Source organism: Physella acuta, unplaced genomic scaffold (genome assembly GCF_028476545.2).
Source record: "Physella acuta isolate Inbredline_101_S28 unplaced genomic scaffold, ASM2847654v3 ptg000717l, whole genome shotgun sequence".
Classification (NCBI taxonomy): Eukaryota; Metazoa; Mollusca; class Gastropoda; family Physidae; genus Physella; species Physella acuta.
Window position 1 is genome coordinate 443 of NW_026732235.1, and position 26,818 is coordinate 27,260.

General features: G+C 43.1%; 1 protein-coding gene and 18 non-coding genes across 19 annotated transcripts; all 19 read right to left on the reverse strand.

Moving 5' to 3' along the window:
- Positions 1–2,504: 2,504 nt before the first annotated feature.
- Positions 2,505–2,623, reverse strand: LOC131949855 (U5 spliceosomal RNA). The gene has a single exon (XR_009388202.1). It is a non-coding gene; the product is annotated as a U5 spliceosomal RNA (small nuclear RNA).
- Positions 2,624–3,367: 744 nt separating this feature from the next.
- LOC131949866 (U5 spliceosomal RNA) lies at positions 3,368–3,486 on the reverse strand. The gene has a single exon (XR_009388213.1). It is a non-coding gene; the product is annotated as a U5 spliceosomal RNA (small nuclear RNA).
- A 6,264-nt stretch (positions 3,487–9,750) lies between these two features.
- Positions 9,751–9,869, reverse strand: LOC131949878 (U5 spliceosomal RNA). Its single transcript, XR_009388224.1, has one exon. It is a non-coding gene; the product is annotated as a U5 spliceosomal RNA (small nuclear RNA).
- A 741-nt stretch (positions 9,870–10,610) lies between these two features.
- Positions 10,611–10,729, reverse strand: LOC131949890 (U5 spliceosomal RNA). Its single transcript, XR_009388235.1, has one exon. It is a non-coding gene; the product is annotated as a U5 spliceosomal RNA (small nuclear RNA).
- A 741-nt stretch (positions 10,730–11,470) lies between these two features.
- On the reverse strand, positions 11,471–11,589 carry LOC131949900 (U5 spliceosomal RNA). Its single transcript, XR_009388245.1, has one exon. It is a non-coding gene; the product is annotated as a U5 spliceosomal RNA (small nuclear RNA).
- Positions 11,590–12,332: 743 nt separating this feature from the next.
- Positions 12,333–12,451, reverse strand: LOC131949856 (U5 spliceosomal RNA). The gene has a single exon (XR_009388203.1). It is a non-coding gene; the product is annotated as a U5 spliceosomal RNA (small nuclear RNA).
- Positions 12,452–13,196: 745 nt separating this feature from the next.
- On the reverse strand, positions 13,197–13,315 carry LOC131949857 (U5 spliceosomal RNA). The gene has a single exon (XR_009388204.1). It is a non-coding gene; the product is annotated as a U5 spliceosomal RNA (small nuclear RNA).
- A 743-nt stretch (positions 13,316–14,058) lies between these two features.
- On the reverse strand, positions 14,059–14,177 carry LOC131949858 (U5 spliceosomal RNA). Its single transcript, XR_009388205.1, has one exon. It is a non-coding gene; the product is annotated as a U5 spliceosomal RNA (small nuclear RNA).
- A 743-nt stretch (positions 14,178–14,920) lies between these two features.
- LOC131949859 (U5 spliceosomal RNA) lies at positions 14,921–15,039 on the reverse strand. The gene has a single exon (XR_009388206.1). It is a non-coding gene; the product is annotated as a U5 spliceosomal RNA (small nuclear RNA).
- Positions 15,040–15,782: 743 nt separating this feature from the next.
- On the reverse strand, positions 15,783–15,901 carry LOC131949860 (U5 spliceosomal RNA). The gene has a single exon (XR_009388207.1). It is a non-coding gene; the product is annotated as a U5 spliceosomal RNA (small nuclear RNA).
- Positions 15,902–16,644: 743 nt separating this feature from the next.
- On the reverse strand, positions 16,645–16,763 carry LOC131949861 (U5 spliceosomal RNA). The gene has a single exon (XR_009388208.1). It is a non-coding gene; the product is annotated as a U5 spliceosomal RNA (small nuclear RNA).
- A 743-nt stretch (positions 16,764–17,506) lies between these two features.
- On the reverse strand, positions 17,507–17,625 carry LOC131949862 (U5 spliceosomal RNA). The gene has a single exon (XR_009388209.1). It is a non-coding gene; the product is annotated as a U5 spliceosomal RNA (small nuclear RNA).
- Positions 17,626–18,368: 743 nt separating this feature from the next.
- On the reverse strand, positions 18,369–18,487 carry LOC131949863 (U5 spliceosomal RNA). The gene has a single exon (XR_009388210.1). It is a non-coding gene; the product is annotated as a U5 spliceosomal RNA (small nuclear RNA).
- Positions 18,488–19,230: 743 nt separating this feature from the next.
- On the reverse strand, positions 19,231–19,349 carry LOC131949864 (U5 spliceosomal RNA). Its single transcript, XR_009388211.1, has one exon. It is a non-coding gene; the product is annotated as a U5 spliceosomal RNA (small nuclear RNA).
- A 743-nt stretch (positions 19,350–20,092) lies between these two features.
- On the reverse strand, positions 20,093–20,211 carry LOC131949865 (U5 spliceosomal RNA). Its single transcript, XR_009388212.1, has one exon. It is a non-coding gene; the product is annotated as a U5 spliceosomal RNA (small nuclear RNA).
- A 421-nt stretch (positions 20,212–20,632) lies between these two features.
- On the reverse strand, positions 20,633–23,138 carry LOC131949853 (uncharacterized). Its single transcript, XM_059311865.1, has 2 exons — positions 20,965–23,138; positions 20,633–20,666 (listed from the first exon to the last, which is right to left on the reverse strand). Exon 1 carries the CDS (start codon positions 23,053–23,055, stop codon positions 21,571–21,573), a length of 1,485 nt encoding a protein of 494 aa, XP_059167848.1. The 5' UTR covers positions 23,056–23,138; the 3' UTR covers positions 20,633–20,666; positions 20,965–21,570.
- Positions 23,139–24,865: 1,727 nt separating this feature from the next.
- On the reverse strand, positions 24,866–24,984 carry LOC131949867 (U5 spliceosomal RNA). The gene has a single exon (XR_009388214.1). It is a non-coding gene; the product is annotated as a U5 spliceosomal RNA (small nuclear RNA).
- A 743-nt stretch (positions 24,985–25,727) lies between these two features.
- Positions 25,728–25,846, reverse strand: LOC131949868 (U5 spliceosomal RNA). The gene has a single exon (XR_009388215.1). It is a non-coding gene; the product is annotated as a U5 spliceosomal RNA (small nuclear RNA).
- Positions 25,847–26,590: 744 nt separating this feature from the next.
- LOC131949870 (U5 spliceosomal RNA) lies at positions 26,591–26,709 on the reverse strand. The gene has a single exon (XR_009388216.1). It is a non-coding gene; the product is annotated as a U5 spliceosomal RNA (small nuclear RNA).
- Positions 26,710–26,818: the final 109 nt, after the last annotated feature.

A 26,818-nucleotide genomic window follows, 5' to 3' on the forward strand; every position in this document is an offset into this window, starting at 1 on the left:
TGCTATTAGAGATTTTTCTGTCTGTAGGCTAAATGGTCGTGTCGTCAGCGTAAGCAAAAAGTTTTCTGTTCTGCGTGTTTGGACAGTCAATTCCTCTAATCTGTGTGTCGAGTCTAATTTTTTCCAAAAGGGGTTCTAATGTCAATATATATAACACAGGAGACAAAGGGGCAGCCTTGTCGGACAGATTTTTGAATCTGGAACGGTCTTGTGATGCATCTGTTGATTTGAAGGTGACTAACTGCATTTCTATAAATAATGTCGATCCATGTGCATATGTAATTCCCCAGATTATTGGCTTCTATTATTTTAAGTAAAAAGCTGTGAGACACTCTATCAAAAGCCTTTTCTTGGTCAAGGCTCAGTAAAAAGGCTTGTGCTTCTTTTTCATGAGTATATTGGATGAGGTCCCCTAATGTAGTGCGTATGGTTTAAGATGTTCCTTCCTGCGATGCTGCATTGCTGGTCTGTGTGCACTATTTTGTGGAGATAAGGCTCTAACTTTCTGACTAACGTTTTTGTTAAAATCTTGTAGTCTGTATTGAGTAACGATATAGGTCTGTAGTTTTTTCATCTGTTTTTCGTCAGTGTTTGGCTTGTGGATTAAGGTGATGAACGATCTGTTGAAGTTTTCGTGGCACGTTTTCTTGTCTGTCATGTCGTTTGAACGTGTTTAACAAAAGTTGCCCTATTTCTAAAGTGAAAGCCTTGTAGAATTCTGCCGTTAGTCCGTCGGGTCCAGGGGATTTGTTGCCTTTTAACTGTCGTATTGTTTCTTCGATGTCCTTTATTGTGATAGGTTCATCCAGTTTTTTCTCTGTCCGTGGTCGTCTAGGCGGCGTGCGTTACACAGGTACTCGTCTTCCTTGTCTCCCCTTGTTTGCTCTTTCCTGTACAGCTGCGTGTAGTATTGATGAAACGCCTGAGTGATTTTACCCTTCGTCTGTAGTCTCCTGGCCGACCCTGTCCACGATACACTGAATGTTTTTGTTTTTCTGAGTGATTTGTTCGAGTATTATGTTGTGGTGTGTCGGGTCTTCTGTTCCTGCTATGTCCAACCTACTCCTCACTAAGGCTCCCTTGTATTTATATTTCCTAATTTCTTCCAGTTCGTCTTCGTACTATTGCCACTACATCTTCACCAGCATGGAATGATTTTAGTATGTGCAGGGTCTCTAAACATTCTTTCTCTTTATTCTGTCTCTCGCTCTTCAAATATGTTCCAATTCTAATGGATATTTCCTTGACTTCAATTTTGAAAGTTTCCCAAAGATCTATGAAATTAGTGCTTGGTTGAGTGGTTATGAATCTTGCTATCGTTTCCTTTATATTTGCGATGTATATAGGTTCTGTTAAAAGGGCGTTGTTTAGTTTCCAGTATGTGTTGCGTTGACGTGTGCTAACTGGTGAGTTTAACATCACCAGTGTCGCCTTGTGATCTGTGTACTGTAAAGTTCTTTTCAGGTGTACTACTTTCCTAATTGTGTTGTTTGTGTTGACATATACTCTGTCCAATCTTGAGTAACTTTTCCCTGACGGGCTACAGTATGTTGTCTCTATCTTATGTGGGTGTAGCTTTCCTAAATGTGTCTACTAGATTAAACTGCTCTATTATTTTGTTTAATGACTGGATTTGTTCTCTGTCCTCTGCCATTCGTATTTCTTCTCTATCGTTTTGAACAATTAAATCTTTCTTGTCTATCACTAGATTGAAATCCCCGGCCAGAATGATTGACCAGAGTGTCTGTCTGGCGGAAAATTTTCCGGTCTGCCCTAAACCGGATCAGCTGAAATCGCATGGTTTTCGGCTGACAGCAATTGTGCCTCTGAAAACAAAAAGAGTTCGCCGCGGAGACTGTGTTGGTCGTACTGAAGGCTAGGCTACATCGTTCAGAACTCAGACCTGTCCGGTGGACAACGTTTCCCTTCTCCGCGAGCGCATTCCACCCGTGGACAAACGCTTACAAACCAATCCGACCGACGATGACAGAAGATTGTCTCCCTTTAATACCAATCCAACTTAGCTCCCATGTACCTTTGAAATTATGCGATGGCGGGCCGCCTAGCTTTCTTGAGACTAAACTGTTAGGGGAAGTACACGTCACCCAACTAACAAAAAATAAAATGACGCCATTGCTTTGAGGCGCGTGACCGACTGTTGTCGTTCTGCCAGCAGTCTGAACTGTTGTTTGTTGGAATCGAAACGAGTGAGTTGTTTAAAAAAAAAAAATAATAATAATAAAGTCTAGGACAGAACAGTAGTTGGTTTTGATTTGGTTCTTCGGCACTGAACCTAGACGTAATTTGAAATCTTTTTTGATTTATGTACTCACTAATTATGCATGGCCATCGGACAAGAGTTGTCCGGTTCCGTCCAAGGCCACGGAAAAACGTGCCAAAGGAAACGAAACCTCCCAACGGCAGGGGTTCATTTTCTATCCCAGGGTTAAAAAAAAACAAATGATGTAGTCACCCACTCATGTTTTACATTGGAAATATTATATTCACCCTACAGCGTAGGGCGTGAAAAATAGTCTTCTAAGACTCATTATAATGCTCCTCTCCACGGAAATCTTTAGTAAAAGGCGAAAGATTTACTCGATGTGAAGAGAAACCAGAGTGTCTGTCTGGGGGAAAATTTTCCGGTCTGCCCTAAACCGGATCAGCTGGAATCGCATGGTTTTCGGCTGACAGCAATGTGCCTCTGAAAACAAAAAGAGTTCGCCGCGGAGACTGTGTTGGTCGTACTGAAGGCTAGGCTACATCGTTCAGAACTCAGACCTGTCCGGTGGACAACGTTTCCCTTCTCCGCGAGCGCATTCCACCCGTGGACAAACGCTTACAAACCAATCCGACGATGACAGAAGATTGTCTCCCTTTAATACCAATCCAACTTAGCTCCCATGTACCTTTGAAATTATGCGATGGCGGGCCGCCTAGCTTTCTTGAGACTAAACTGTTAGGGGAAGTACACGTCACCCAACTAACAAAAAATAAAATGACGCCATTGCTTTGAGGCGCGTGACCGACTGTTGTTCTGCCAGCAGTCTGAACTGTTGTTTGTTGGAATCGAAACGAGTGAGTTGTTTAAAAATAAATAAATAATAATAATAAAGTCTAGACAGAACAGTAGTTGGTTTTGATTTGGTTCTTCGGCACTGAACCTAGGACGTATTTGAAATCTTTTTTGATTTATGTACTCACTAATTATGCATGGCCATCGGACAAGAGTTGTCCGGTTCCGTCCAAGGCCACGGAAAAACGTGCCAAAGGAAACGAAACCTCCCAACGGCAGGGTTCATTTTCTATCCCAGGGTTAAAAAAAACAAATGATGTAGTCACCCACTCATGTTTACATTGGAAATATTCACCCTACAGCGTAGGGCGTGAAAAATAGTCTTCTAAGACTCATTATAATGCTCCTCTCCACGGAAATCTTTAGTAAAAGGCGAAAGATTTACTCGATGTGAAGAGAAACCAGAGTGTCTGTCTGGGGGAAAATTTTCCGGTCTGCCCTAAACCGGATCAGCTGGAATCGCATGGTTTTCGGCTGACAGCAATGTGCCTCTGAAAACAAAAAGAGTTCGCCGCGGAGACTGTGTTGGTCGTACTGAAGGCTAGGCTACATCGTTCAGAACTCAGACCTGTCCGGTGGACAACGTTTCCCTTCTCCGCGAGCGCATTCCACCCGTGGACAAACGCTTACAAACCAATCCGACGATGACAGAAGATTGTCTCCCTTTAATACCAATCCAACTTAGCTCCCATGTACCTTTGAAATTATGCGATGGCGGGCCGCCTAGCTTTCTTGAGACTAAACTGTTAGGGGAAGTACACGTCACCCAACTAACAAAAAATAAAATGACGCCATTGCTTTGAGGCGCGTGACCGACTGTTGTTCTGCCAGCAGTCTGAACTGTTGTTTGTTGGAATCGAAACGAGTGAGTTGTTTAAAAATAAATAAATAATAATAATAAAGTCTAGACAGAACAGTAGTTGGTTTTGATTTGGTTCTTCGGCACTGAACCTAGACGTATTTGAAATCTTTTTTGATTTATGTACTCACTAATTATGCATGGCCATCGGACAAGAGTTGTCCGGTTCCGTCCAAGGCCACGGAAAAACGTGCCAAAGGAAACGAAACCTCCCAACGGCAGGGTTCATTTTCTATCCCAGGGTTAAAAACAACAAATGATGTAGTCACCCACTCATGTTTACATTGGAAATATTCACCCTACAGCGTAGGGCGTGAAAAATAGTCTTCTAAGACTCATTATAATGCTCCTCTCCACGGAAATCTTTAGTTTTTTTTTTTGTTTTTTTTATAAAAGTTTATTTCTGAAAATATTTACATCAACATCAGCATAACATTGTACACATATTTGTTATACAAGGACATCAGTTGCATACATTTCTACAAAAACGTGGACTTCAACATTCACACATATTTGTTCATACTCTCACAAAAAATTGTCTTTAGTGTTTTGTTGGTAAATCTTTTCTTGTCATACTTCGCCTTGTTTCTTGCTTGCCAGATAGTCTGTCTGTATGTCGCTAAGGCATAATGTTTTTGTCTCTCTCTGCAGCCACGGGCTTTTTGGGTACTTTATTTAGAGTTATCGCCCCGTCGATAGTAAGGGCTTTATTATCTACCTTGATTTCTTCTTCTAGCGCCCGTTTAGCCATCTGTATTGTGGGACATGTTAGGAATAAATGGGTTTCTGTCTCTCTCATATCTTGTCCACACAGTACACAACCTGTGTTTCTCTTCTTATTAGCTGGCATAATTTGGTAGATCGGAGTCAAATTGAAGATCAATCTGTATGTGATCTCCCTAGCTTTGGGTGTAATGGATTTCCTATGAAGATTTCTAAAAGTCTCTGTTGTGTCTATATCGCTGTATATTTTGCACCATTGGATTCTGTTATGTAGTGGAGTGGCTAGTTTCTTTATCAGATGTGAGTAGGTCTTCCGTGTGTTTTCGTGTATGAATTTTTCGTTCCCTTTCAGGCTGGTTAGACATTCAATGTAGAAAGCGCTTAATTTCTCTCCTCCGAAATGCGGCGTGCTATTATTATGTTTGAGTATTTTGTTCAGTCTAAGTCCTAAATAGTAATGTGCTAGCGGATGATTTGGGGGGTCACTGACTATTCTGCCGACGTGTTTTATTCTGAGTGAGTTGATTTTGGTTTGGATATCATGTAGGTTTATCCCTCCTTGTAATTTATTTTGAATTAACGTGCAGTGGTTAATGGTTCTGACTGTGTTCTTAAAAATGAATTCTCTGATTTTTTGATTGATTCCTTGAATGGTGGCTTTAGGGACGGTTGATGTTGTGGCTACATATATCAACTTGGGTGTTATATATCTGTTAACGATGGCCGCTCGTCCGAAGATGGTAGTTGCGCTATTTTTATATTTGTTTAGTTTACTACTGATTTTGTCAGTCATCTTTTCCCAAGTTTCCTCGTGTTTTCTATGGGGATCGTTCTCAAAAATTATTCCGTAAATTTTCAGTCTGTCAGTCGCTTTCAAGTTCAAAGGGTAAGTTTGCTTCTCCTTCCATCGTCCTAAGCCCATGATTTGCGTCTTGTCTAAATTTATTTTCGTGCCGCTTGCTTGTCCGAAATCTTGGAAGTGGTTGATTACAGCTATTAGAGATTTTTCTGTCTGTAGGCTAAATGTCGTGTCGTCAGCGTAAGCAAAAAGTTTTCTGTTCTGCGTGTTTGGACAGTCAATTCCTCTAATCTGTGTGTCGAGCCTAATTTTTTCCAAAAGGGGTTCTAATGTCAGTATATATAACACAGGGGACAAAGGGCAGCCTTGTCTGACAGATTTTTGAATCTGGAACGGTCTTGTGATGCATCTGTTGATTTGAAGGTGACTAACAGCATTCCTGTAAATAATGTCGATCCATGTGCATATGTAATTCCCCAGATTATTGGCTTCTATTATTTTAAGTAAAAAGCTGTGAGACACTCTATCAAAAGCCTTCTCTTGGTCAAGGCTCAGTAAAAAGGCTTGTGCTTCTTTTTCATGTGTATATTGGATGAGGTCTCTAATGTAGTGCGTATGGTTTAAGATGTTCCTTCCTGTGATGCTGCATTGCTGGTCTGTGTGCACTATTTTGTGGAGATAAGGCTCTAACTTTCTGACTAACGTTTTTGTTAAAATCTTGTAGTCTGTATTGAGTAGCGAGATAGGTCTGTAGTTTTTCATCTGTTTTTCGTCAGTGTTTGGCTTGTGGATTAAGGAGATGAAGGATCTGTTGAAATTTTCGTGGCACGTTTTCTTGTCTGTCATGTCGTTGAACGTGTTTAACAAAAGTTGCCCTATTTCTGCAGTGAAAGACTTGTAAAATTCTGCCGTTAATCCGTCGGGTCCAGGGGATTTGTTGTCTTTTAACTGTCGTATTGTTTCTTCGATGTCCTTTATTGTGATAGGTTCATCCAGTTTTTCTCTGTCCGTGTCGTCTAGGCGGCGTGCGTTACACAGGTACTCGTCTTCCTTGTCTCCCCTTGTTTGCTCTTTCCTGTACAGCTTCGTGTAGTATTGGTGAAACGCCTGAGTGATTTTGCTTTCGTCTGTAGTCTCCTGGCCGTCCCTGTCCACGATACACTGAATGTTTTTGTTTTTCTGAGTGATTTGTTCGAGTATTATGTTGTGGTGTGTCGGGTCTTCTGTTCCTGCTATGTCCAACCTACTCCTCACTAAGGCTCCCTTGTATTTATATTTCCTAATTTCTTCCAGTTCGTCTTCGTACTTTGCCACTACATCTTCACCAGCATGGAATGATTTTAGTATGTGCAGGGTCTCTAAACATTCTTTCTCTTTATTCTGTCTCTCGCTCTTCAAATATGTTCCAATTCTAATGGATATTTCCTTGACTTCAATTTTGAAAGTTTCCCAAAGATCTATGAAATTAGTGCTTGGTTGAGTGGTTATGAATCTTGCTATCGTTTCCTTTATATTTGCGATGTATATAGGTTCTGTTAAAAGGGCGTTGTTTAGTTTCCAGTATGTGTTGCGTTGACGTGTGCTAACTGGTGAGTTTAACATCACCAGTGTCGCCTTGTGATCTGTGTACTGTAAAGTTCTTTTCAGGTGTACTACTTTCCTAATTGTGTTGTTTGTGTTGACATATACTCTGTCCAATCTTGAGTAACTTTTCCCTGACGGGCTACAGTATGTTGTCTCTATCTTATGTGGGTGTAGCTTCCTAAATGTGTCTACTAGATTGAACTGCTCTATTATTTTGTTTAATGACTGGATTTGTTCTCTGTCCTCTGCCATTCGTATTTCTTCTCTATCGTTTTGAACTATCAAGTCTTTCTTGTCTATCACTAGATTAAAATCCCCAGCCAGAATGATTGGCTTGTCCTTGTACTCTTTTTTCAGGGTACGTTTCAAATGCTTGTAGTAGAGCCTTTGTTCTAATTTGACCACGGGGGCGTATATGTTGACAATGGTGAACTGCGTGCTGTTGTCCCCGACTGTTATAATCACCAGTCTTCCATTCTCGTCGGTGTATGTTTGCAATGTCTTGTATTTGTCTGATGTTTTAATTATTGACGTTCCCTTGCAGTTCTCTCCTAAACTATGGTATGCTTCAGTTGTTTCTAAGCCTAAGCTACTTATAAATTTATCTGCCTTATACTTATTTTTAAAATTAGTTTCTTGTAGAAGGATGTAGTCTGTTTTGAAGGTGTTTATGAGTGATATTATTAGATCAGCTTTCTTTTTTGCCCCCTTGATGTTGATGGTTATCATTGTGAGTTGTCCTATATTAGTTTTATTCGTTGAACTAGCCATTCTTGTTGGTGTAAGGTCGCATGTATCTATCTAGTGGTCGGTTTTTTCCCCGTGTGTTGTTTTGGTGAGTCACCGCTGGGTCGCTTGCCTGTCTTCACCTTGTCATCAGCTGATGTGTGTTTTGGCCTGGCTGAGTGGTCCTTGGGGTTCATGGTTAGGGCTGCTTTCCCTTGCATGAACGCAGCGAACTGGCCGGTGTGTTTAGCGTTATCCGTTGTTTGACTCAGTGATGCCGTGGGTGTTTCTTGTGTCAATGGCGTTGTCGTGTCTTCTGTTGTATGTGTCATGGGTGTTGTCTTGGTTACTGCGGTCGCATATGAGGTGGTAGGCTTAAGGGGATCTTCTTCGGTCGAATCTTGTCTGTCCATCATTCTAACCTCCTCTACAGCTTTCCCATCAACGTATTTTTTGTCGTCCGTCAAGATGATGTCATCCCTTGATCTGATATCTTCTCTTCTGCATTGGCCTGGGTGATGTCTGCTGGTGTGGCATAGATGGCAGTTTTGCCTTCTGCCTCTAAACAGAAGCAACATGGTGTGGGTAAGATCTCCCATTACCACTTCAAGATAATGGGGTAGTTTCTCAACCGGCATCTTAGAGTTGATGATTACCGCCCATCTATCTCCTTTTCTGAGAGGTTTAACAGTAATCTGGGTGTTGGGGATGACGAAATTTTCTACTATTTTTGTAACCGTGTCTTCGGTAAACGTCGGTGGTACCCAGTGGAGTTCACCGTACAACACAGGCTTGTCCACGTGGGTAAACACCACTTGTGTTATGCCGTAGTCATTGGTGGTGAATTCCCGCATGTGGAGAGTGGTGTACACTTCCTGACTTTTAAGGGTGACGTACCACTCTGTGGGCCGTCCTAGATTGTAGACTTTTAAAATCTCATCAGGGTTTATTTTGGTGACAGCCTGAGTTACAATTTCGATAACTCTATCATCCACGTGGATGGTGCTTCCGGCTCTGAACTTTATTTCAACTTTTAAAGTTCTTGGAAGGTGTAGGCTGGTGGGTAGGCCAGGGATGGTAAGTTTAATGGTTGATGACATACTCACTGTGGTGTTTGAAATGTGTCACAGTTAAAACACAGAACACAGTCCACGAAATATAAATGAACACAAATCTTGAAACTAGGTCACGTTCAGTAAAAGGCGAAAGATTTACGCGTTGTGAAGAGAAACCAGAGTGTCTGTCTGGCGGAAAATTTTCCGGTCTGCCCTAAACCGGATCAGCTGAAATCGCATGGTTTTCGGCTGACAGCAATGTGCCTCTGAAAACAAAAAGAGTTCGCCGCGGAGACTGTGTTGGTCGTACTGAAGGCTAGGCTACATCGTTCAGAACTCAGACCTGTCCGGTGGACAACGTTTCCCTTCTCCGCGAGCGCATTCCACCCGTGGACAAACGCTTACAAACCAATCCGACGATGACAGAAGATTGTCTCCCTTTAATACCAATCCAACTTAGCTCCCATGTACCTTTGAAATTATGCGATGGCGGGCCGCCTAGCTTTCTTGAGACTAAACTGTTAGGGGAAGTACACGTCACCCAACTAACAAAAAATAAAATGACGCCATTGCTTTGAGGCGCGTGACCGACTGTTGTTCTGCCAGCAGTCTGAACTGTTGTTTGTTGGAATCGAAACGAGTGAGTTGTTTAAAAATAAATAAATAATAATAATAAAGTCTAGACAGAACAGTAGTTGGTTTTGATTTGGTTCTTCGGCACTGAACCTAGACGTATTTGAAATCTTTTTTGATTTATGTACTCACTAATTATGCATGGCCATCGGACAAGAGTTGTCCGGTTCCGTCCAAGGCCACGGAAAAACGTGCCAAAGGAAACGAAACCTCCCAACGGCAGGGTTCATTTTCTATCCCAGGGTTAAAAACAACAAATTATGTAGTCACCCACTCATGTTTACATTGGAAATATTCACCCTACAGCGTAGGGCGTGAAAAATAGTCTTCTAAGACTCATTATAATGCTCCTCTCCACGGAAATCTTTAGTAAAAGGCGAAAGATTTACTCGATGTGAAGAGAAACCAGAGTGTCTGTCTGGCGGAAAATTTTCCGGTCTGCCCTAAACCGGATCAGCTGAAATCGCATGGTTTTCGGCTGACAGCAATGTGCCTCTGAAAACAAAAAGAGTTCGCCGCGGAGACTGTGTTGGTCGTACTGAAGGCTAGGCTACATCGTTCAGAACTCAGACCTGTCCGGTGGACAACGTTTCCCTTCTCCGCGAGCGCATTCCACCCGTGGACAAACGCTTACAAACCAATCCGACGATGACAGAAGATTGTCTCCCTTTAATACCAATCCAACTTAGCTCCCATGTACCTTTGAAATTATGCGATGGCGGGCCGCCTAGCTTTCTTGAGACTAAACTGTTAGGGGAAGTACACGTCACCCAACTAACAAAAAATAAAATGACGCCATTGCTTTGAGGCGCGTGACCGACTGTTGTTCTGCCAGCAGTCTGAACTGTTGTTTGTTGGAATCGAAACGAGTGAGTTGTTTAAAAAAAAAAATAATAATAATAAAGTCTAGACAGAACAGTAGTTGGTTTTGATTTGGTTCTTCGGCACTGAACCTAGACGTATTTGAAATCTTTTTTGATTTATGTACTCACTAATTATGCATGGCCATCGGACAAGAGTTGTCCGGTTCCGTCCAAGGCCACGGAAAAACGTGCCAAAGGAAACGAAACCTCCCAACGGCAGGGTTCATTTTCTATCCCAGGGTTAAAAAAAACAAATGATGTAGTCACCCACTCATGTTTACATTGGAAATATTCACCCTACAGCGTAGGGCGTGAAAAATAGTCTTCTAAGACTCATTATAATGCTCCTCTCCACGGAAATCTTTAGTAAAAGGCGAAAGATTTACTCGATGTGAAGAGAAACCAGAGTGTCTGTCTGGCGGAAAATTTTCCGGTCTGCCCTAAACCGGATCAGCTGAAATCGCATGGTTTTCGGCTGACAGCAATGTGCCTCTGAAAACAAAAAGAGTTCGCCGCGGAGACTGTGTTGGTCGTACTGAAGGCTAGGCTACATCGTTCAGAACTCAGACCTGTCCGGTGGACAACGTTTCCCTTCTCCGCGAGCGCATTCCACCCGTGGACAAACGCTTACAAACCTATCCGACGATGACAGAAGATTGTCTCCCTTTAATACCAATCCAACTTAGCTCCCATGTACCTTTGAAATTATGCGATGGCGGGCCGCCTAGCTTTCTTGAGACTAAACTGTTAGGGGAAGTACACGTCACCCAACTAACAAAAAATAAAATGACGCCATTGCTTTGAGGCGCGTGACCGACTGTTGTTCTGCCAGCAGTCTGAACTGTTGTTTGTTGGAATCGAAACGAGTGAGTTGTTTAAAAAAAAAAATAATAATAATAAAGTCTAGACAGAACAGTAGTTGGTTTTGATTTGGTTCTTCGGCACTGAACCTAGACGTATTTGAAATCTTTTTTGATTTATGTACTCACTAATTATGCATGGCCATCGGACAAGAGTTGTCCGGTTCCGTCCAAGGCCACGGAAAAACGTGCCAAAGGAAACGAAACCTCCCAACGGCAGGGTTCATTTTCTATCCCAGGGTTAAAAAAAACAAATGATGTAGTCACCCACTCATGTTTACATTGGAAATATTCACCCTACAGCGTAGGGCGTGAAAAATAGTCTTCTAAGACTCATTATAATGCTCCTCTCCACGGAAATCTTTAGTAAAAGGCGAAAGATTTACTCGATGTGAAGAGAAACCAGAGTGTCTGTCTGGGGGAAAATTTTCCGGTCTGCCCTAAACCGGATCAGCTGGAATCGCATGGTTTTCGGCTGACAGCAATGTGCCTCTGAAAACAAAAAGAGTTCGCCGCGGAGACTGTGTTGGTCGTACTGAAGGCTAGGCTACATCGTTCAGAACTCAGACCTGTCCGGTGGACAACGTTTCCCTTCTCCGCGAGCGCATTCCACCCGTGGACAAACGCTTACAAACCAATCCGACGATGACAGAAGATTGTCTCCCTTTAATACCAATCCAACTTAGCTCCCATGTACCTTTGAAATTATGCGATGGCGGGCCGCCTAGCTTTCTTGAGACTAAACTGTTAGGGGAAGTACACGTCACCCAACTAACAAAAAATAAAATGACGCCATTGCTTTGAGGCGCGTGACCGACTGTTGTTCTGCCAGCAGTCTGAACTGTTGTTTGTTGGAATCGAAACGAGTGAGTTGTTTAAAAATAAATAAATAATAATAATAAAGTCTAGACAGAACAGTAGTTGGTTTTGATTTGGTTCTTCGGCACTGAACCTAGACGTATTTGAAATCTTTTTTGATTTATGTACTCACTAATTATGCATGGCCATCGGACAAGAGTTGTCCGGTTCCGTCCAAGGCCACGGAAAAACGTGCCAAAGGAAACGAAACCTCCCAACGGCAGGGTTCATTTTCTATCCCAGGGTTAAAAACAACAAATTATGTAGTCACCCACTCATGTTTACATTGGAAATATTCACCCTACAGCGTAGGGCGTGAAAAATAGTCTTCTAAGACTCATTATAATGCTCCTCTCCACGGAAATCTTTAGTAAAAGGCGAAAGATTTACTCGATGTGAAGAGAAACCAGAGTGTCTGTCTGGCGGAAAATTTTCCGGTCTGCCCTAAACCGGATCAGCTGAAATCGCATGGTTTTCGGCTGACAGCAATGTGCCTCTGAAAACAAAAAGAGTTCGCCGCGGAGACTGTGTTGGTCGTACTGAAGGCTAGGCTACATCGTTCAGAACTCAGACCTGTCCGGTGGACAACGTTTCCCTTCTCCGCGAGCGCATTCCACCCGTGGACAAACGCTTACAAACCAATCCGACGATGACAGAAGATTGTCTCCCTTTAATACCAATCCAACTTAGCTCCCATGTACCTTTGAAATTATGCGATGGCGGGCCGCCTAGCTTTCTTGAGACTAAACTGTTAGGGGAAGTACACGTCACCCAACTAACAAAAAATAAAATGACGCCATTGCTTTGAGGCGCGTGACCGACTGTTGTCGTTCTGCCAGCAGTCTGAACTGTTGTTTGTTGGAATCGAAACGAGTGAGTTGTTTAAAAAAAAAAAATAATAATAATAAAGTCTAGACAGAACAGTAGTTGGTTTTGATTTGGTTCTTCGGCACTGAACCTAGACGTATTTGAAATCTTTTTTGATTTATGTACTCACTAATTATGCATGGCCATCGGACAAGAGTTGTCCGGTTCCGTCCAAGGCCACGGAAAAACGTGCCAAAGGAAACGAAACCTCCCAACGGCAGGGTTCATTTTCTATCCCAGGGTTAAAAAAAACAAATGATGTAGTCACCCACTCATGTTTACATTGGAAATATTCACCCTACAGCGTAGGGCGTGAAAAATAGTCTTCTAAGACTCATTATAATGCTCCTCTCCACGGAAATCTTTAGTAAAAGGCGAAAGATTTACTCGATGTGAAGAGAAACCAGAGTGTCTGTCTGGGGGAAAATTTTCCGGTCTGCCCTAAACCGGATCAGCTGGAATCGCATGGTTTTCGGCTGACAGCAATGTGCCTCTGAAAACAAAAAGAGTTCGCCGCGGAGACTGTGTTGGTCGTACTGAAGGCTAGGCTACATCGTTCAGAACTCAGACCTGTCCGGTGGACAACGTTTCCCTTCTCCGCGAGCGCATTCCACCCGTGGACAAACGCTTACAAACCAATCCGACGATGACAGAAGATTGTCTCCCTTTAATACCAATCCAACTTAGCTCCCATGTACCTTTGAAATTATGCGATGGCGGGCCGCCTAGCTTTCTTGAGACTAAACTGTTAGGGGAAGTACACGTCACCCAACTAACAAAAAATAAAATGACGCCATTGCTTTGAGGCGCGTGACCGACTGTTGTTCTGCCAGCAGTCTGAACTGTTGTTTGTTGGAATCGAAACGAGTGAGTTGTTTAAAAATAAATAAATAATAATAATAAAGTCTAGACAGAACAGTAGTTGGTTTTGATTTGGTTCTTCGGCACTGAACCTAGACGTATTTGAAATCTTTTTTGATTTATGTACTCACTAATTATGCATGGCCATCGGACAAGAGTTGTCCGGTTCCGTCCAAGGCCACGGAAAAACGTGCCAAAGGAAACGAAACCTCCCAACGGCAGGGTTCATTTTCTATCCCAGGGTTAAAAAAAACAAATGATGTAGTCACCCACTCATGTTTACATTGGAAATATTCACCCTACAGCGTAGGGCGTGAAAAATAGTCTTCTAAGACTCATTATAATGCTCCTCTCCACGGAAATCTTTAGTAAAAGGCGAAAGATTTACTCGATGTGAAGAGAAACCAGAGTGTCTGTCTGGGGGAAAATTTTCCGGTCTGCCCTAAACCGGATCAGCTGGAATCGCATGGTTTTCGGCTGACAGCAATGTGCCTCTGAAAACAAAAAGAGTTCGCCGCGGAGACTGTGTTGGTCGTACTGAAGGCTAGGCTACATCGTTCAGAACTCAGACCTGTCCGGTGGACAACGTTTCCCTTCTCCGCGAGCGCATTCCACCCGTGGACAAACGCTTACAAACCAATCCGACGATGACAGAAGATTGTCTCCCTTTAATACCAATCCAACTTAGCTCCCATGTACCTTTGAAATTATGCGATGGCGGGCCGCCTAGCTTTCTTGAGACTAAACTGTTAGGGGAAGTACACGTCACCCAACTAACAAAAAATAAAATGACGCCATTGCTTTGAGGCGCGTGACCGACTGTTGTTCTGCCAGCAGTCTGAACTGTTGTTTGTTGGAATCGAAACGAGTGAGTTGTTTAAAAATAAATAAATAATAATAATAAAGTCTAGACAGAACAGTAGTTGGTTTTGATTTGGTTCTTCGGCACTGAACCTAGACGTATTTGAAATCTTTTTTGATTTATGTACTCACTAATTATGCATGGCCATCGGACAAGAGTTGTCCGGTTCCGTCCAAGGCCACGGAAAAACGTGCCAAAGGAAACGAAACCTCCCAACGGCAGGGTTCATTTTCTATCCCAGGGTTAAAAACAACAAATTATGTAGTCACCCACTCATGTTTACATTGGAAATATTCACCCTACAGCGTAGGGCGTGAAAAATAGTCTTCTAAGACTCATTATAATGCTCCTCTCCACGGAAATCTTTAGTAAAAGGCGAAAGATTTACTCGATGTGAAGAGAAACCAGAGTGTCTGTCTGGCGGAAAATTTTCCGGTCTGCCCTAAACCGGATCAGCTGAAATCGCATGGTTTTCGGCTGACAGCAATGTGCCTCTGAAAACAAAAAGAGTTCGCCGCGGAGACTGTGTTGGTCGTACTGAAGGCTAGGCTACATCGTTCAGAACTCAGACCTGTCCGGTGGACAACGTTTCCCTTCTCCGCGAGCGCATTCCACCCGTGGACAAACGCTTACAAACCAATCCGACGATGACAGAAGATTGTCTCCCTTTAATACCAATCCAACTTAGCTCCCATGTACCTTTGAAATTATGCGATGGCGGGCCGCCTAGCTTTCTTGAGACTAAACTGTTAGGGGAAGTACACGTCACCCAACTAACAAAAAATAAAATGACGCCATTGCTTTGAGGCGCGTGACCGACTGTTGTTCTGCCAGCAGTCTGAACTGTTGTTTGTTGGAATCGAAACGAGTGAGTTGTTTAAAAATAAATAAATAATAATAATAAAGTCTAGACAGAACAGTAGTTGGTTTTGATTTGGTTCTTCGGCACTGAACCTAGACGTATTTGAAATCTTTTTTGATTTATGTACTCACTAATTATGCATGGCCATCGGACAAGAGTTGTCCGGTTCCGTCCAAGGCCACGGAAAAACGTGCCAAAGGAAACGAAACCTCCCAACGGCAGGGTTCATTTTCTATCCCAGGGTTAAAAACAACAAATTATGTAGTCACCCACTCATGTTTACATTGGAAATATTCACCCTACAGCGTAGGGCGTGAAAAATAGTCTTCTAAGACTCATTATAATGCTCCTCTCCACGGAAATCTTTAGTAAAAGGCGAAAGATTTACTCGATGTGAAGAGAAACCAGAGTGTCTGTCTGGCGGAAAATTTTCCGGTCTGCCCTAAACCGGATCAGCTGAAATCGCATGGTTTTCGGCTGACAGCAATGTGCCTCTGAAAACAAAAAGAGTTCGCCGCGGAGACTGTGTTGGTCGTACTGAAGGCTAGGCTACATCGTTCAGAACTCAGACCTGTCCGGTGGACAACGTTTCCCTTCTCCGCGAGCGCATTCCACCCGTGGACAAACGCTTACAAACCAATCCGACGATGACAGAAGATTGACTCCCTTTAATACCAATCCAACTTAGCTCCCATGTACCTTTGAAATTATGCGATGGCGGGCCGCCTAGCTTTCTTGAGACTAAACTGTTAGGGGAAGTACACGTCACCCAACTAACAAAAAATAAAATGACGCCATTGCTTTGAGGCGCGTGACCGACTGTTGTTCTGCCAGCAGTCTGAACTGTTGTTTGTTGGAATCGAAACGAGTGAGTTGTTTAAAAATAAATAAATAATAATAATAAAGTCTAGACAGAACAGTAGTTGGTTTTGATTTGGTTCTTCGGCACTGAACCTAGACGTATTTGAAATCTTTTTTGATTTATGTACTCACTAATTATGCATGGCCATCGGACAAGAGTTGTCCGGTTCCGTCCAAGGCCACGGAAAAACGTGCCAAAGGAAACGAAACCTCCCAACGGCAGGGTTCATTTTCTATCCCAGGGTTAAAAAAAACAAATGATGTAGTCACCCACTCATGTTTACATTGGAAATATTCACCCTACAGCGTAGGGCGTGAAAAATAGTCTTCTAAGACTCATTATAATGCTCCTCTCCACGGAAATCTTTAGTAAAAGGCGAAAGATTTACTCGATGTGAAGAGAAACCAGAGTGTCTGTCTGGGGGAAAATTTTCCGGTCTGCCCTAAACCGGATCAGCTGGAATCGCATGGTTTTCGGCTGACAGCAATGTGCCTCTGAAAACAAAAAGAGTTCGCCGCGGAGACTGTGTTGGTCGTACTGAAGGCTAGGCTACATCGTTCAGAACTCAGACCTGTCCGGTGGACAACGTTTCCCTTCTCCGCGAGCGCATTCCACCCGTGGACAAACGCTTACAAACCAATCCGACGATGACAGAAGATTGTCTCCCTTTAATACCAATCCAACTTAGCTCCCATGTACCTTTGAAATTATGCGATGGCGGGCCGCCTAGCTTTCTTGAGACTAAACTGTTAGGGGAAGTACACGTCACCCAACTAACAAAAAATAAAATGACGCCATTGCTTTGAGGCGCGTGACCGACTGTTGTTCTGCCAGCAGTCTGAACTGTTGTTTGTTGGAATCGAAACGAGTGAGTTGTTTAAAAATAAATAAATAATAATAATAAAGTCTAGACAGAACAGTAGTTGGTTTTGATTTGGTTCTTCGGCACTGAACCTAGACGTATTTGAAATCTTTTTTGATTTATGTACTCACTAATTATGCATGGCCATCGGACAAGAGTTGTCCGGTTCCGTCCAAGGCCACGGAAAAACGTGCCAAAGGAAACGAAACCTCCCAACGGCAGGGTTCATTTTCTATCCCAGGGTTAAAAACAACAAATTATGTAGTCACCCACTCATGTTTACATTGGAAATATTCACCCTACAGCGTAGGGCGTGAAAAATAGTCTTCTAAGACTCATTATAATGCTCCTCTCCACGGAAATCTTTAGTAAAAGGCGAAAGATTTACTCGATGTGAAGAGAAACCAGAGTGTCTGTCTGGCGGAAAATTTTCCGGTCTGCCCTAAACCGGATCAGCTGAAATCGCATGGTTTTCGGCTGACAGCAATGTGCCTCTGAAAACAAAAAGAGTTCGCCGCGGAGACTGTGTTGGTCGTACTGAAGGCTAGGCTACATCGTTCAGAACTCAGACCTGTCCGGTGGACAACGTTTCCCTTCTCCGCGAGCGCATTCCACCCGTGGACAAACGCTTACAAACCTATCCGACGATGACAGAAGATTGTCTCCCTTTAATACCAATCCAACTTAGCTCCCATGTACCTTTGAAATTATGCGATGGCGGGCCGCCTAGCTTTCTTGAGACTAAACTGTTAGGGGAAGTACACGTCACCCAACTAACAAAAAATAAAATGACGCCATTGCTTTGAGGCGCGTGACCGACTGTTGTTCTGCCAGCAGTCTGAACTGTTGTTTGTTGGAATCGAAACGAGTGAGTTGTTTAAAAATAAATAAATAATAATAATAAAGTCTAGACAGAACAGTAGTTGGTTTTGATTTGGTTCTTCGGCACTGAACCTAGACGTATTTGAAATCTTTTTTGATTTATGTACTCACTAATTATGCATGGCCATCGGACAAGAGTTGTCCGGTTCCGTCCAAGGCCACGGAAAAACGTGCCAAAGGAAACGAAACCTCCCAACGGCAGGGTTCATTTTCTATCCCAGGGTTAAAAACAACAAATTATGTAGTCACCCACTCATGTTTACATTGGAAATATTCACCCTACAGCGTAGGGCGTGAAAAATAGTCTTCTAAGACTCATTATAATGCTCCTCTCCACGGAAATCTTTAGTAAAAGGCGAAAGATTTACTCGATGTGAAGAGAAACCAGAGTGTCTGTCTGGCGGAAAATTTTCCGGTCTGCCCTAAACCGGATCAGCTGAAATCGCATGGTTTTCGGCTGACAGCAATGTGCCTCTGAAAACAAAAAGAGTTCGCCGCGGAGACTGTGTTGGTCGTACTGAAGGCTAGGCTACATCGTTCAGAACTCAGACCTGTCCGGTGGACAACGTTTCCCTTCTCCGCGAGCGCATTCCACCCGTGGACAAACGCTTACAAACCAATCCGACGATGACAGAAGATTGTCTCCCTTTAATACCAATCCAACTTAGCTCCCATGTACCTTTGAAATTATGCGATGGCGGGCCGCCTAGCTTTCTTGAGACTAAACTGTTAGGGGAAGTACACGTCACCCAACTAACAAAAAATAAAATGACGCCATTGCTTTGAGGCGCGTGACCGACTGTTGTTCTGCCAGCAGTCTGAACTGTTGTTTGTTGGAATCGAAACGAGTGAGTTGTTTAAAAATAAATAAATAATAATAATAAAGTCTAGACAGAACAGTAGTTGGTTTTGATTTGGTTCTTCGGCACTGAACCTAGACGTATTTGAAATCTTTTTTGATTTATGTACTCACTAATTATGCATGGCCATCGGACAAGAGTTGTCCGGTTCCGTCCAAGGCCACGGAAAAACGTGCCAAAGGAAACGAAACCTCCCAACGGCAGGGTTCATTTTCTATCCCAGGGTTAAAAAAAACAAATGATGTAGTCACCCACTCATGTTTACATTGGAAATATTCACCCTACAGCGTAGGGCGTGAAAAATAGTCTTCTAAGACTCATTATAATGCTCCTCTCCACGGAAATCTTTAGTAAAAGGCGAAAGATTTACTCGATGTGAAGAGAAACCAGAGTGTCTGTCTGGGGGAAAATTTTCCGGTCTGCCCTAAACCGGATCAGCTGGAATCGCATGGTTTTCGGCTGACAGCAATGTGCCTCTGAAAACAAAAAGAGTTCGCCGCGGAGACTGTGTTGGTCGTACTGAAGGCTAGGCTACATCGTTCAGAACTCAGACCTGTCCGGTGGACAACGTTTCCCTTCTCCGCGAGCGCATTCCACCCGTGGACAAACGCTTACAAACCAATCCGACGATGACAGAAGATTGTCTCCCTTTAATACCAATCCAACTTAGCTCCCATGTACCTTTGAAATTATGCGATGGCGGGCCGCCTAGCTTTCTTGAGACTAAACTGTTAGGGGAAGTACACGTCACCCAACTAACAAAAAATAAAATGACGCCATTGCTTTGAGGCGCGTGACCGACTGTTGTTCTGCCAGCAGTCTGAACTGTTGTTTGTTGGAATCGAAACGAGTGAGTTGTTTAAAAATAAATAAATAATAATAATAAAGTCTAGACAGAACAGTAGTTGGTTTTGATTTGGTTCTTCGGCACTGAACCTAGACGTATTTGAAATCTTTTTTGATTTATGTACTCACTAATTATGCATGGCCATCGGACAAGAGTTGTCCGGTTCCGTCCAAGGCCACGGAAAAACGTGCCAAAGGAAACGAAACCTCCCAACGGCAGGGTTCATTTTCTATCCCAGGGTTAAAAACAACAAATTATGTAGTCACCCACTCATGTTTACATTGGAAATATTCACCCTACAGCGTAGGGCGTGAAAAATAGTCTTCTAAGACTCATTATAATGCTCCTCTCCACGGAAATCTTTAGTAAAAGGCGAAAGATTTACTCGATGTGAAGAGAAACCAGAGTGTCTGTCTGGGGGAAAATTTTCCGGTCTGCCCTAAACCGGATCAGCTGAAATCGCATGGTTTTCGGCTGACAGCAATGTGCCTCTGAAAACAAAAAGAGTTCGCCGCGGAGACTGTGTTGGTCGTACTGAAGGCTAGGCTACATGTAAGCCCTGCTAGGGGGGGATACCTTAAAATCTATCTAACCCTTCCCTAGGCTTATCTAACTAACTACTGTCCGGTCAGTGCAAGCCCGGCTAAACCCAGGCTGGTTAATAACCTAACCTTAGTCTAAATAATAAGTTACTAAAATAAAACAAAAACTTTTACAGTTAATAAAATTTATTTAACAAAATAATAAATATGGAACCAAAAGTTATTATAAAAAAAACCAGAATCTAGATCTAGACAAAACACTCAAGACGTACAAAACAAACAGAACTCAAACGAAACAAAACACCCAATTTCGGACCACCGTCCTAGAAAGAGGAAAAATAAGACAAATCAATTTAAAATGTAAAAAAAGTTATACACAAGGCAGTAAGCTGACACAATTGTCAGCCTAAACAAGAGGCTCTCATAAATGAAAGTAAAATCTACAATAATCCATGACTAAACCCAGGCCATCGTGCTACCACGTGGTCTGGATAAAACAAACATTGAAACTTCTCAAAGTCAAGACTAAATAGATCTAGTACGTAGTCACTTTGTATACAAAATAAGCAAACAAAAATATGGAAAACATAATAAAACACTATAAAAATAACCCTACGTTACCATACACCATATAAAGGTGTCACAGAAACTCTTTAACACACAGGCCTCGACATTCCAGCAGAACGTCCCTCCCTGTCGACACCCCACATTCACGAACAAAGAACCCAATACTACGAACAAAGAAACCAAAGCTACGCACAAGAAAATAGTCCCTAATACAACAATAACTTACATTCAGGACATAAAGCAAAGTGGAGCAACAATCCGAAACAAAGTTTGCATAAATAATAACATTAAAATATAAACAAGACACAATAACCAGGCTACAAACCATTGTAAAATCAAAATCATATCAGCGCCATAATAGCGGACTACTTAACTAAAAACCACAACAATCCTAAAAGGAACACAAAAAGCGACATTCGCCTTCTTAGTTACAAATAATTATAATAACAGATAAACACACTCCAGCCGCTCACATACACGCCCCTTAAAGCTTGCGGTCACCGCAAGCTAAATAACTTGAAAAAAATCAGCCCACAGGGCATAATCATAAATGTTACAAAAAAACAAAAACTTTGCAAAAAAACCAGCCCACAGGGCACAATCACAATTTTTGCAAAAGAACTTGCAAAAAAATCAGCCCACAGGGCACAATCATAAATTTTACAAAAAACAAAATTTTGCAAAAAAATCAGACGATGTGGCTGTAGCAGCCGGCGGTACAACTTTGACCGGCCTTGGGGAGGGTGGTTGAGCCTTGGGAGGCACATATCTCCTAATCTGTGTGCTGGCCACCCGGCGGGTGCCAGAAGGGCCATCTTTCTTTTTAATGGCGTAACACCCGCCGGTGATCGGAGGTAATTCGACCACGACATAAACTGTCGGGCCGTCCAGGTCTGCTATTTTGCGTCTGCCAAGTGGGGGTTGTCTCAGAAGGACCAGGTCGCCTATGGCCAGTTCAGCTACAGGTGCCTTTTTGACCTGTTTGTCCTTACTTGACTCTGTCTGGGGGCATGCCCCAGCACCCGGTGCCTTAATTAAGGATGGGTTAGGTGGAACCATTGCCTCTAGTTCCTCAGATTGGTCCACCTTTACACTGGTTATGCTGGCGCGTAGGCAGGATGTTGGGTCTGATACCACTGACGTATCTGGGTGAAAAGGTTGGTCTAATGGCGGTACCACCTTGTCGTCCTTCATTCTGGGGTCTCCTTCCATCGCCTGAATGGTTGGTACACCCTTGGCAGGCACCAGAGTCCTTTCGCGGGGGCGTAGGACCTTGTCCCCTCGCCATACCTTCGGTGTCACTTGATTCCCTTTGGGCTCATATTTTTTTCCCCTATGGCAATGACGGGCGAGGTGACCCCTCTGGTGACAGTTAAAGCAGCCCTTTGATTGGACCTCCGTGCGCTTGCGAGGTGCTTGGCGCACATTGGAAAATTTGGTGCCCCGCGTAAAGTGCTTCAGCAGAGCAGCAAGCTGCTCTGTGAGCCTGTTGATTTTGTCCTCCAGCTTGGACCTGAACGAACATTGTTCAATTGGCCTGGCATTTATTGCTGCCACGTAGGCAGGTTCAGCAAGAGGGTCCTCGTCTCCAGACCATCGAATGGCCGCATCCCGTATGGCCAGGAAGGGGATCTTAGGATCCCGGAAAATCAGCTCGTGCAGATGGCGTCTGACTGTGGCCTGGCTCAGGTTTTCCACAAACTGGTCTCGAAGAAACCCTGCATCAGTCTGTGGGACCTGCAGGGCACTCTGCCTCGTAACCAGGGTCTTGAAGGCCCTGTGCAGTCGGTGCGAGTAAGCCCTCACCGACTCGTGTTGGCCCTGTACAACCATCTGAAACTGGGCCATGAGCTGCGGTACCCTCCTCTTCTCGCCGTACACCTCTCTGAGGAGCCTGAGGGTGGCTTCTGGGTCATGCTGCAGGTCATCACCCCTGCAGCTCAGCTCCTCTCTCACCGCTTCCCCCAGGTACTGCCAGAGGAGGTCCTTCCTCTCTTCTACTGAGAGGTTTCCCCTGGCCCTCCAGAGGGACTGGACCTCTTTGATGAACCGGTCCACCTCATAGCCATGGCTGTCCCCATGGAACCTCCGGATTAGGATCTCCCTGGGTGGAACGATGATGATGGTTGGTGCCACCTCCGCCATCTCGTCCGAATTGGGTGTTTTAAACAACAAACGGTTCCTACACTAAACACAAACTAAACACAAATGGTTCCATAAAGGGCCTATCAAGAAATTTTTTTATCTAAACTAACCTAGTCCTAACAGAAAAACAAAAATTTAACTAAAGCACTGACCCCACTCGTGCTACCAATTTGTAAGCCCTGCTAGGGGGGGATACCTTAAAATCTATCTAACCCTTCCCTAGGCTTATCTAACTAACTACTGTCCGGTCAGTGCAAGCCCGGCTAAACCCAGGCTGGTTAATAACCTAACCTTAGTCTAAATAATAAGTTACTAAAATAAAACAAAAACTTTTACAGTTAATAAAATTTATTTAACAAAATAATAAATATGGAACCAAAAGTTATTATAAAAAAAACCAGAATCTAGATCTAGACAAAACACTCAAGACGTACAAAACAAACAGAACTCAAACGAAACAAAACACCCAATTTCGGACCACCGTCCTAGAAAGAGGAAAAATAAGACAAATCAATTTAAAATGTAAAAAAAGTTATACACAAGGCAGTAAGCTGACACAATTGTCAGCCTAAACAAGAGGCTCTCATAAATGAAAGTAAAATCTACAATAATCCATGACTAAACCCAGGCCATCGTGCTACCACGTGGTCTGGATAAAACAAACATTGAAACTTCTCAAAGTCAAGACTAAATAGATCTAGTACGTAGTCACTTTGTATACAAAATAAGCAAACAAAAATATGGAAAACATAATAAAACACTATAAAAATAACCCTACGTTACCATACACCATATAAAGGTGTCACAGAAACTCTTTAACACACAGGCCTCGACATTCCAGCAGAACGTCCCTCCCTGTCGACACCCCACATTCACGAACAAAGAACCCAATACTACGAACAAAGAAACCAAAGCTACGCACAAGAAAATAGTCCCTAATACAACAATAACTTACATTCAGGACATAAAGCAAAGTGGAGCAACAATCCGAAACAAAGTTTGCATAAATAATAACATTAAAATATAAACAAGACACAATAACCAGGCTACAAACCATTGTAAAATCAAAATCATATCAGCGCCATAATAGCGGACTACTTAACTAAAAACCACAACAATCCTAAAAGGAACACAAAAAGCGACATTCGCCTTCTTAGTTACAAATAATTATAATAACAGATAAACACACTCCAGCCGCTCACATACATCGTTCAGAACTCAGACCTGTCCGGTGGACAACGTTTCCCTTCTCCGCGAGCGCATTCCACCCGTGGACAAACGCTTACAAACCAATCCGACGATGACAGAAGATTGTCTCCCTTTAATACCAATCCAACTTAGCTCCCATGTACCTTTGAAATTATGCGATGGCGGGCCGCCTAGCTTTCTTGAGACTAAACTGTTAGGGGAAGTACACGTCACCCAACTAACAAAAAAAAAAAATGACGCCATTGCTTTGAGGCGCGTGACCGACTGTTGTTCTGCCAGCAGTCTGAACTGTTGTTTGTTGGAATCGAAACGAGTGAGTTGTTTAAAAATAAATAAATAATAATAATAAAGTCTAGACAGAACAGTAGTTGGTTTTGATTTGGTTCTTCGGCACTGAACCTAGACGTATTTGAAATCTTTTTTGATTTATGTACTCACTAATTATGCATGGCCATCGGACAAGAGTTGTCCGGTTCCGTCCAAGGCCACGGAAAAACGTGCCAAAGGAAACGAAACCTCCCAACGGCAGGGTTCATTTTCTATCCCAGGGTTAAAAACAACAAATTATGTAGTCACCCACTCATGTTTACATTGGAAATATTCACCCTACAGCGTAGGGCGTGAAAAATAGTCTTCTAAGACTCATTATAATGCTCCTCTCCACGGAAATCTTTAGTAAAAGGCGAAAGATTTACTCGATGTGAAGAGAAACCAGAGTGTCTGTCTGGGGGAAAATTTTCCGGTCTGCCCTAAACCGGATCAGCTGAAATCGCATGGTTTTCGGCTGACAGCAATGTGCCTCTGAAAACAAAAAGAGTTCGCCGCGGAGACTGTGTTGGTCGTACTGAAGGCTAGGCTACATCGTTCAGAACTCAGACCTGTCCGGTGGACAACGTTTCCCTTCTCCGCGAGCGCATTCCACCCGTGGACAAACGCTTACAAACCAATCCGACGATGACAGAAGATTGTCTCCCTTTAATACCAATCCAACTTAGCTCCCATGTACCTTTGAAATTATGCGATGGCGGGCCGCCTAGCTTTCTTGAGACTAAACTGTTAGGGGAAGTACACGTCACCCAACTAACAAAAAATAAAATGACGCCATTGCTTTGAGGCGCGTGACCGACTGTTGTTCTGCCAGCAGTCTGAACTGTTGTTTGTTGGAATCGAAACGAGTGAGTTGTTTAAAAATAAATAAATAATAATAATAAAGTCTAGACAGAACAGTAGTTGGTTTTGATTTGGTTCTTCGGCACTGAACCTAGACGTATTTGAAATCTTTTTTGATTTATGTACTCACTAATTATGCATGGCCATCGGACAAGAGTTGTCCGGTTCCGTCCAAGGCCACGGAAAAACGTGCCAAAGGAAACGAAACCTCCCAACGGCAGGGTTCATTTTCTATCCCAGGGTTAAAAACAACAAATTATGTAGTCACCCACTCATGTTTACATTGGAAATATTCACCCTACAGCGTAGGGCGTGAAAAATAGTCTTCTAAGACTCATTATAATGCTCCTCTCCACGGAAATCTTTAGTAAAAGGCGAAAGATTTACTCGATGTGAAGAGAAACCAGAGTGTCTGTCTGGGGGAAAATTTTCCGGTCTGCCCTAAACCGGATCAGCTGAAATCGCATGGTTTTCGGCTGACAGCAATGTGCCTCTGAAAACAAAAAGAGTTCGCCGCGGAGACTGTGTTGGTCGTACTGAAGGCTAGGCTACATCGTTCAGAACTCAGACCTGTCCGGTGGACAACGTTTCCCTTCTCCGCGAGCGCATTCCACCCGTGGACAAACGCTTACAAACCAATCCGACGATGACAGAAGATTGTCTCCCTTTAATACCAATCCAACTTAGCTCCCATGTACCTTTGAAATTATGCGATGGCGGGCCGCCTAGCTTTCTTGAGACTAAACTGTTAGGGGAAGTACACGTCACCCAACTAACAAAAAAAAAAAATGACGCCATTGCTTTGAGGCGCGTGACCGACTGTTGTTCTGCCAGCAGTCTGAACTGTTGTTTGTTGGAATCGAAACGAGTGAGTTGTTTAAAAATAAATAAATAATAATAATAAAGTCTAGACAGAACAGTAGTTGGTTTTGATTTGGTTCTTCGGCACTGAACCTAGACGTATTTGAAATCTTTTTTGATTTATGTACTCACTAATTATGCATGGCCATCGGACAAGAGTTGTCCGGTTCCGTCCAAGGCCACGGAAAAACGTGCCAAAGGAAACGAAACCTCCCAACGGCAGGGTTCATTTTCTATCCCAGGGTTAAAAAAAACAAATGATGTAGTCACCCACTCATGTTTACATTGGAAATATTCACCCTACAGCGTAGGGCGTGAAAAATAGTCTTCTAAGACTCATTATAATGCTCCTCTCCACGGAAATCTTTAGTAAAAGGCGAAAGATTTACTCGATGTGAAGAGAAACCAGAGTGTCTGTCTGGGGGAAAATTTTCCGGTCTGCCCTAAACCGGATCAGCTGGAATCGCATGGTTTTCGGCTGACAGCAATGTGCCTCTGAAAACAAAAAGAGTTCGCCGCGGAG

Excerpts from the sequence above, each read along its gene's own strand:
- LOC131949853 (XM_059311865.1), bottom strand. The coding sequence starts at position 23,055 with ATGGCGGAGGTGGCACCAACCATCATCATCGTTCCACCCAGGGAGATC.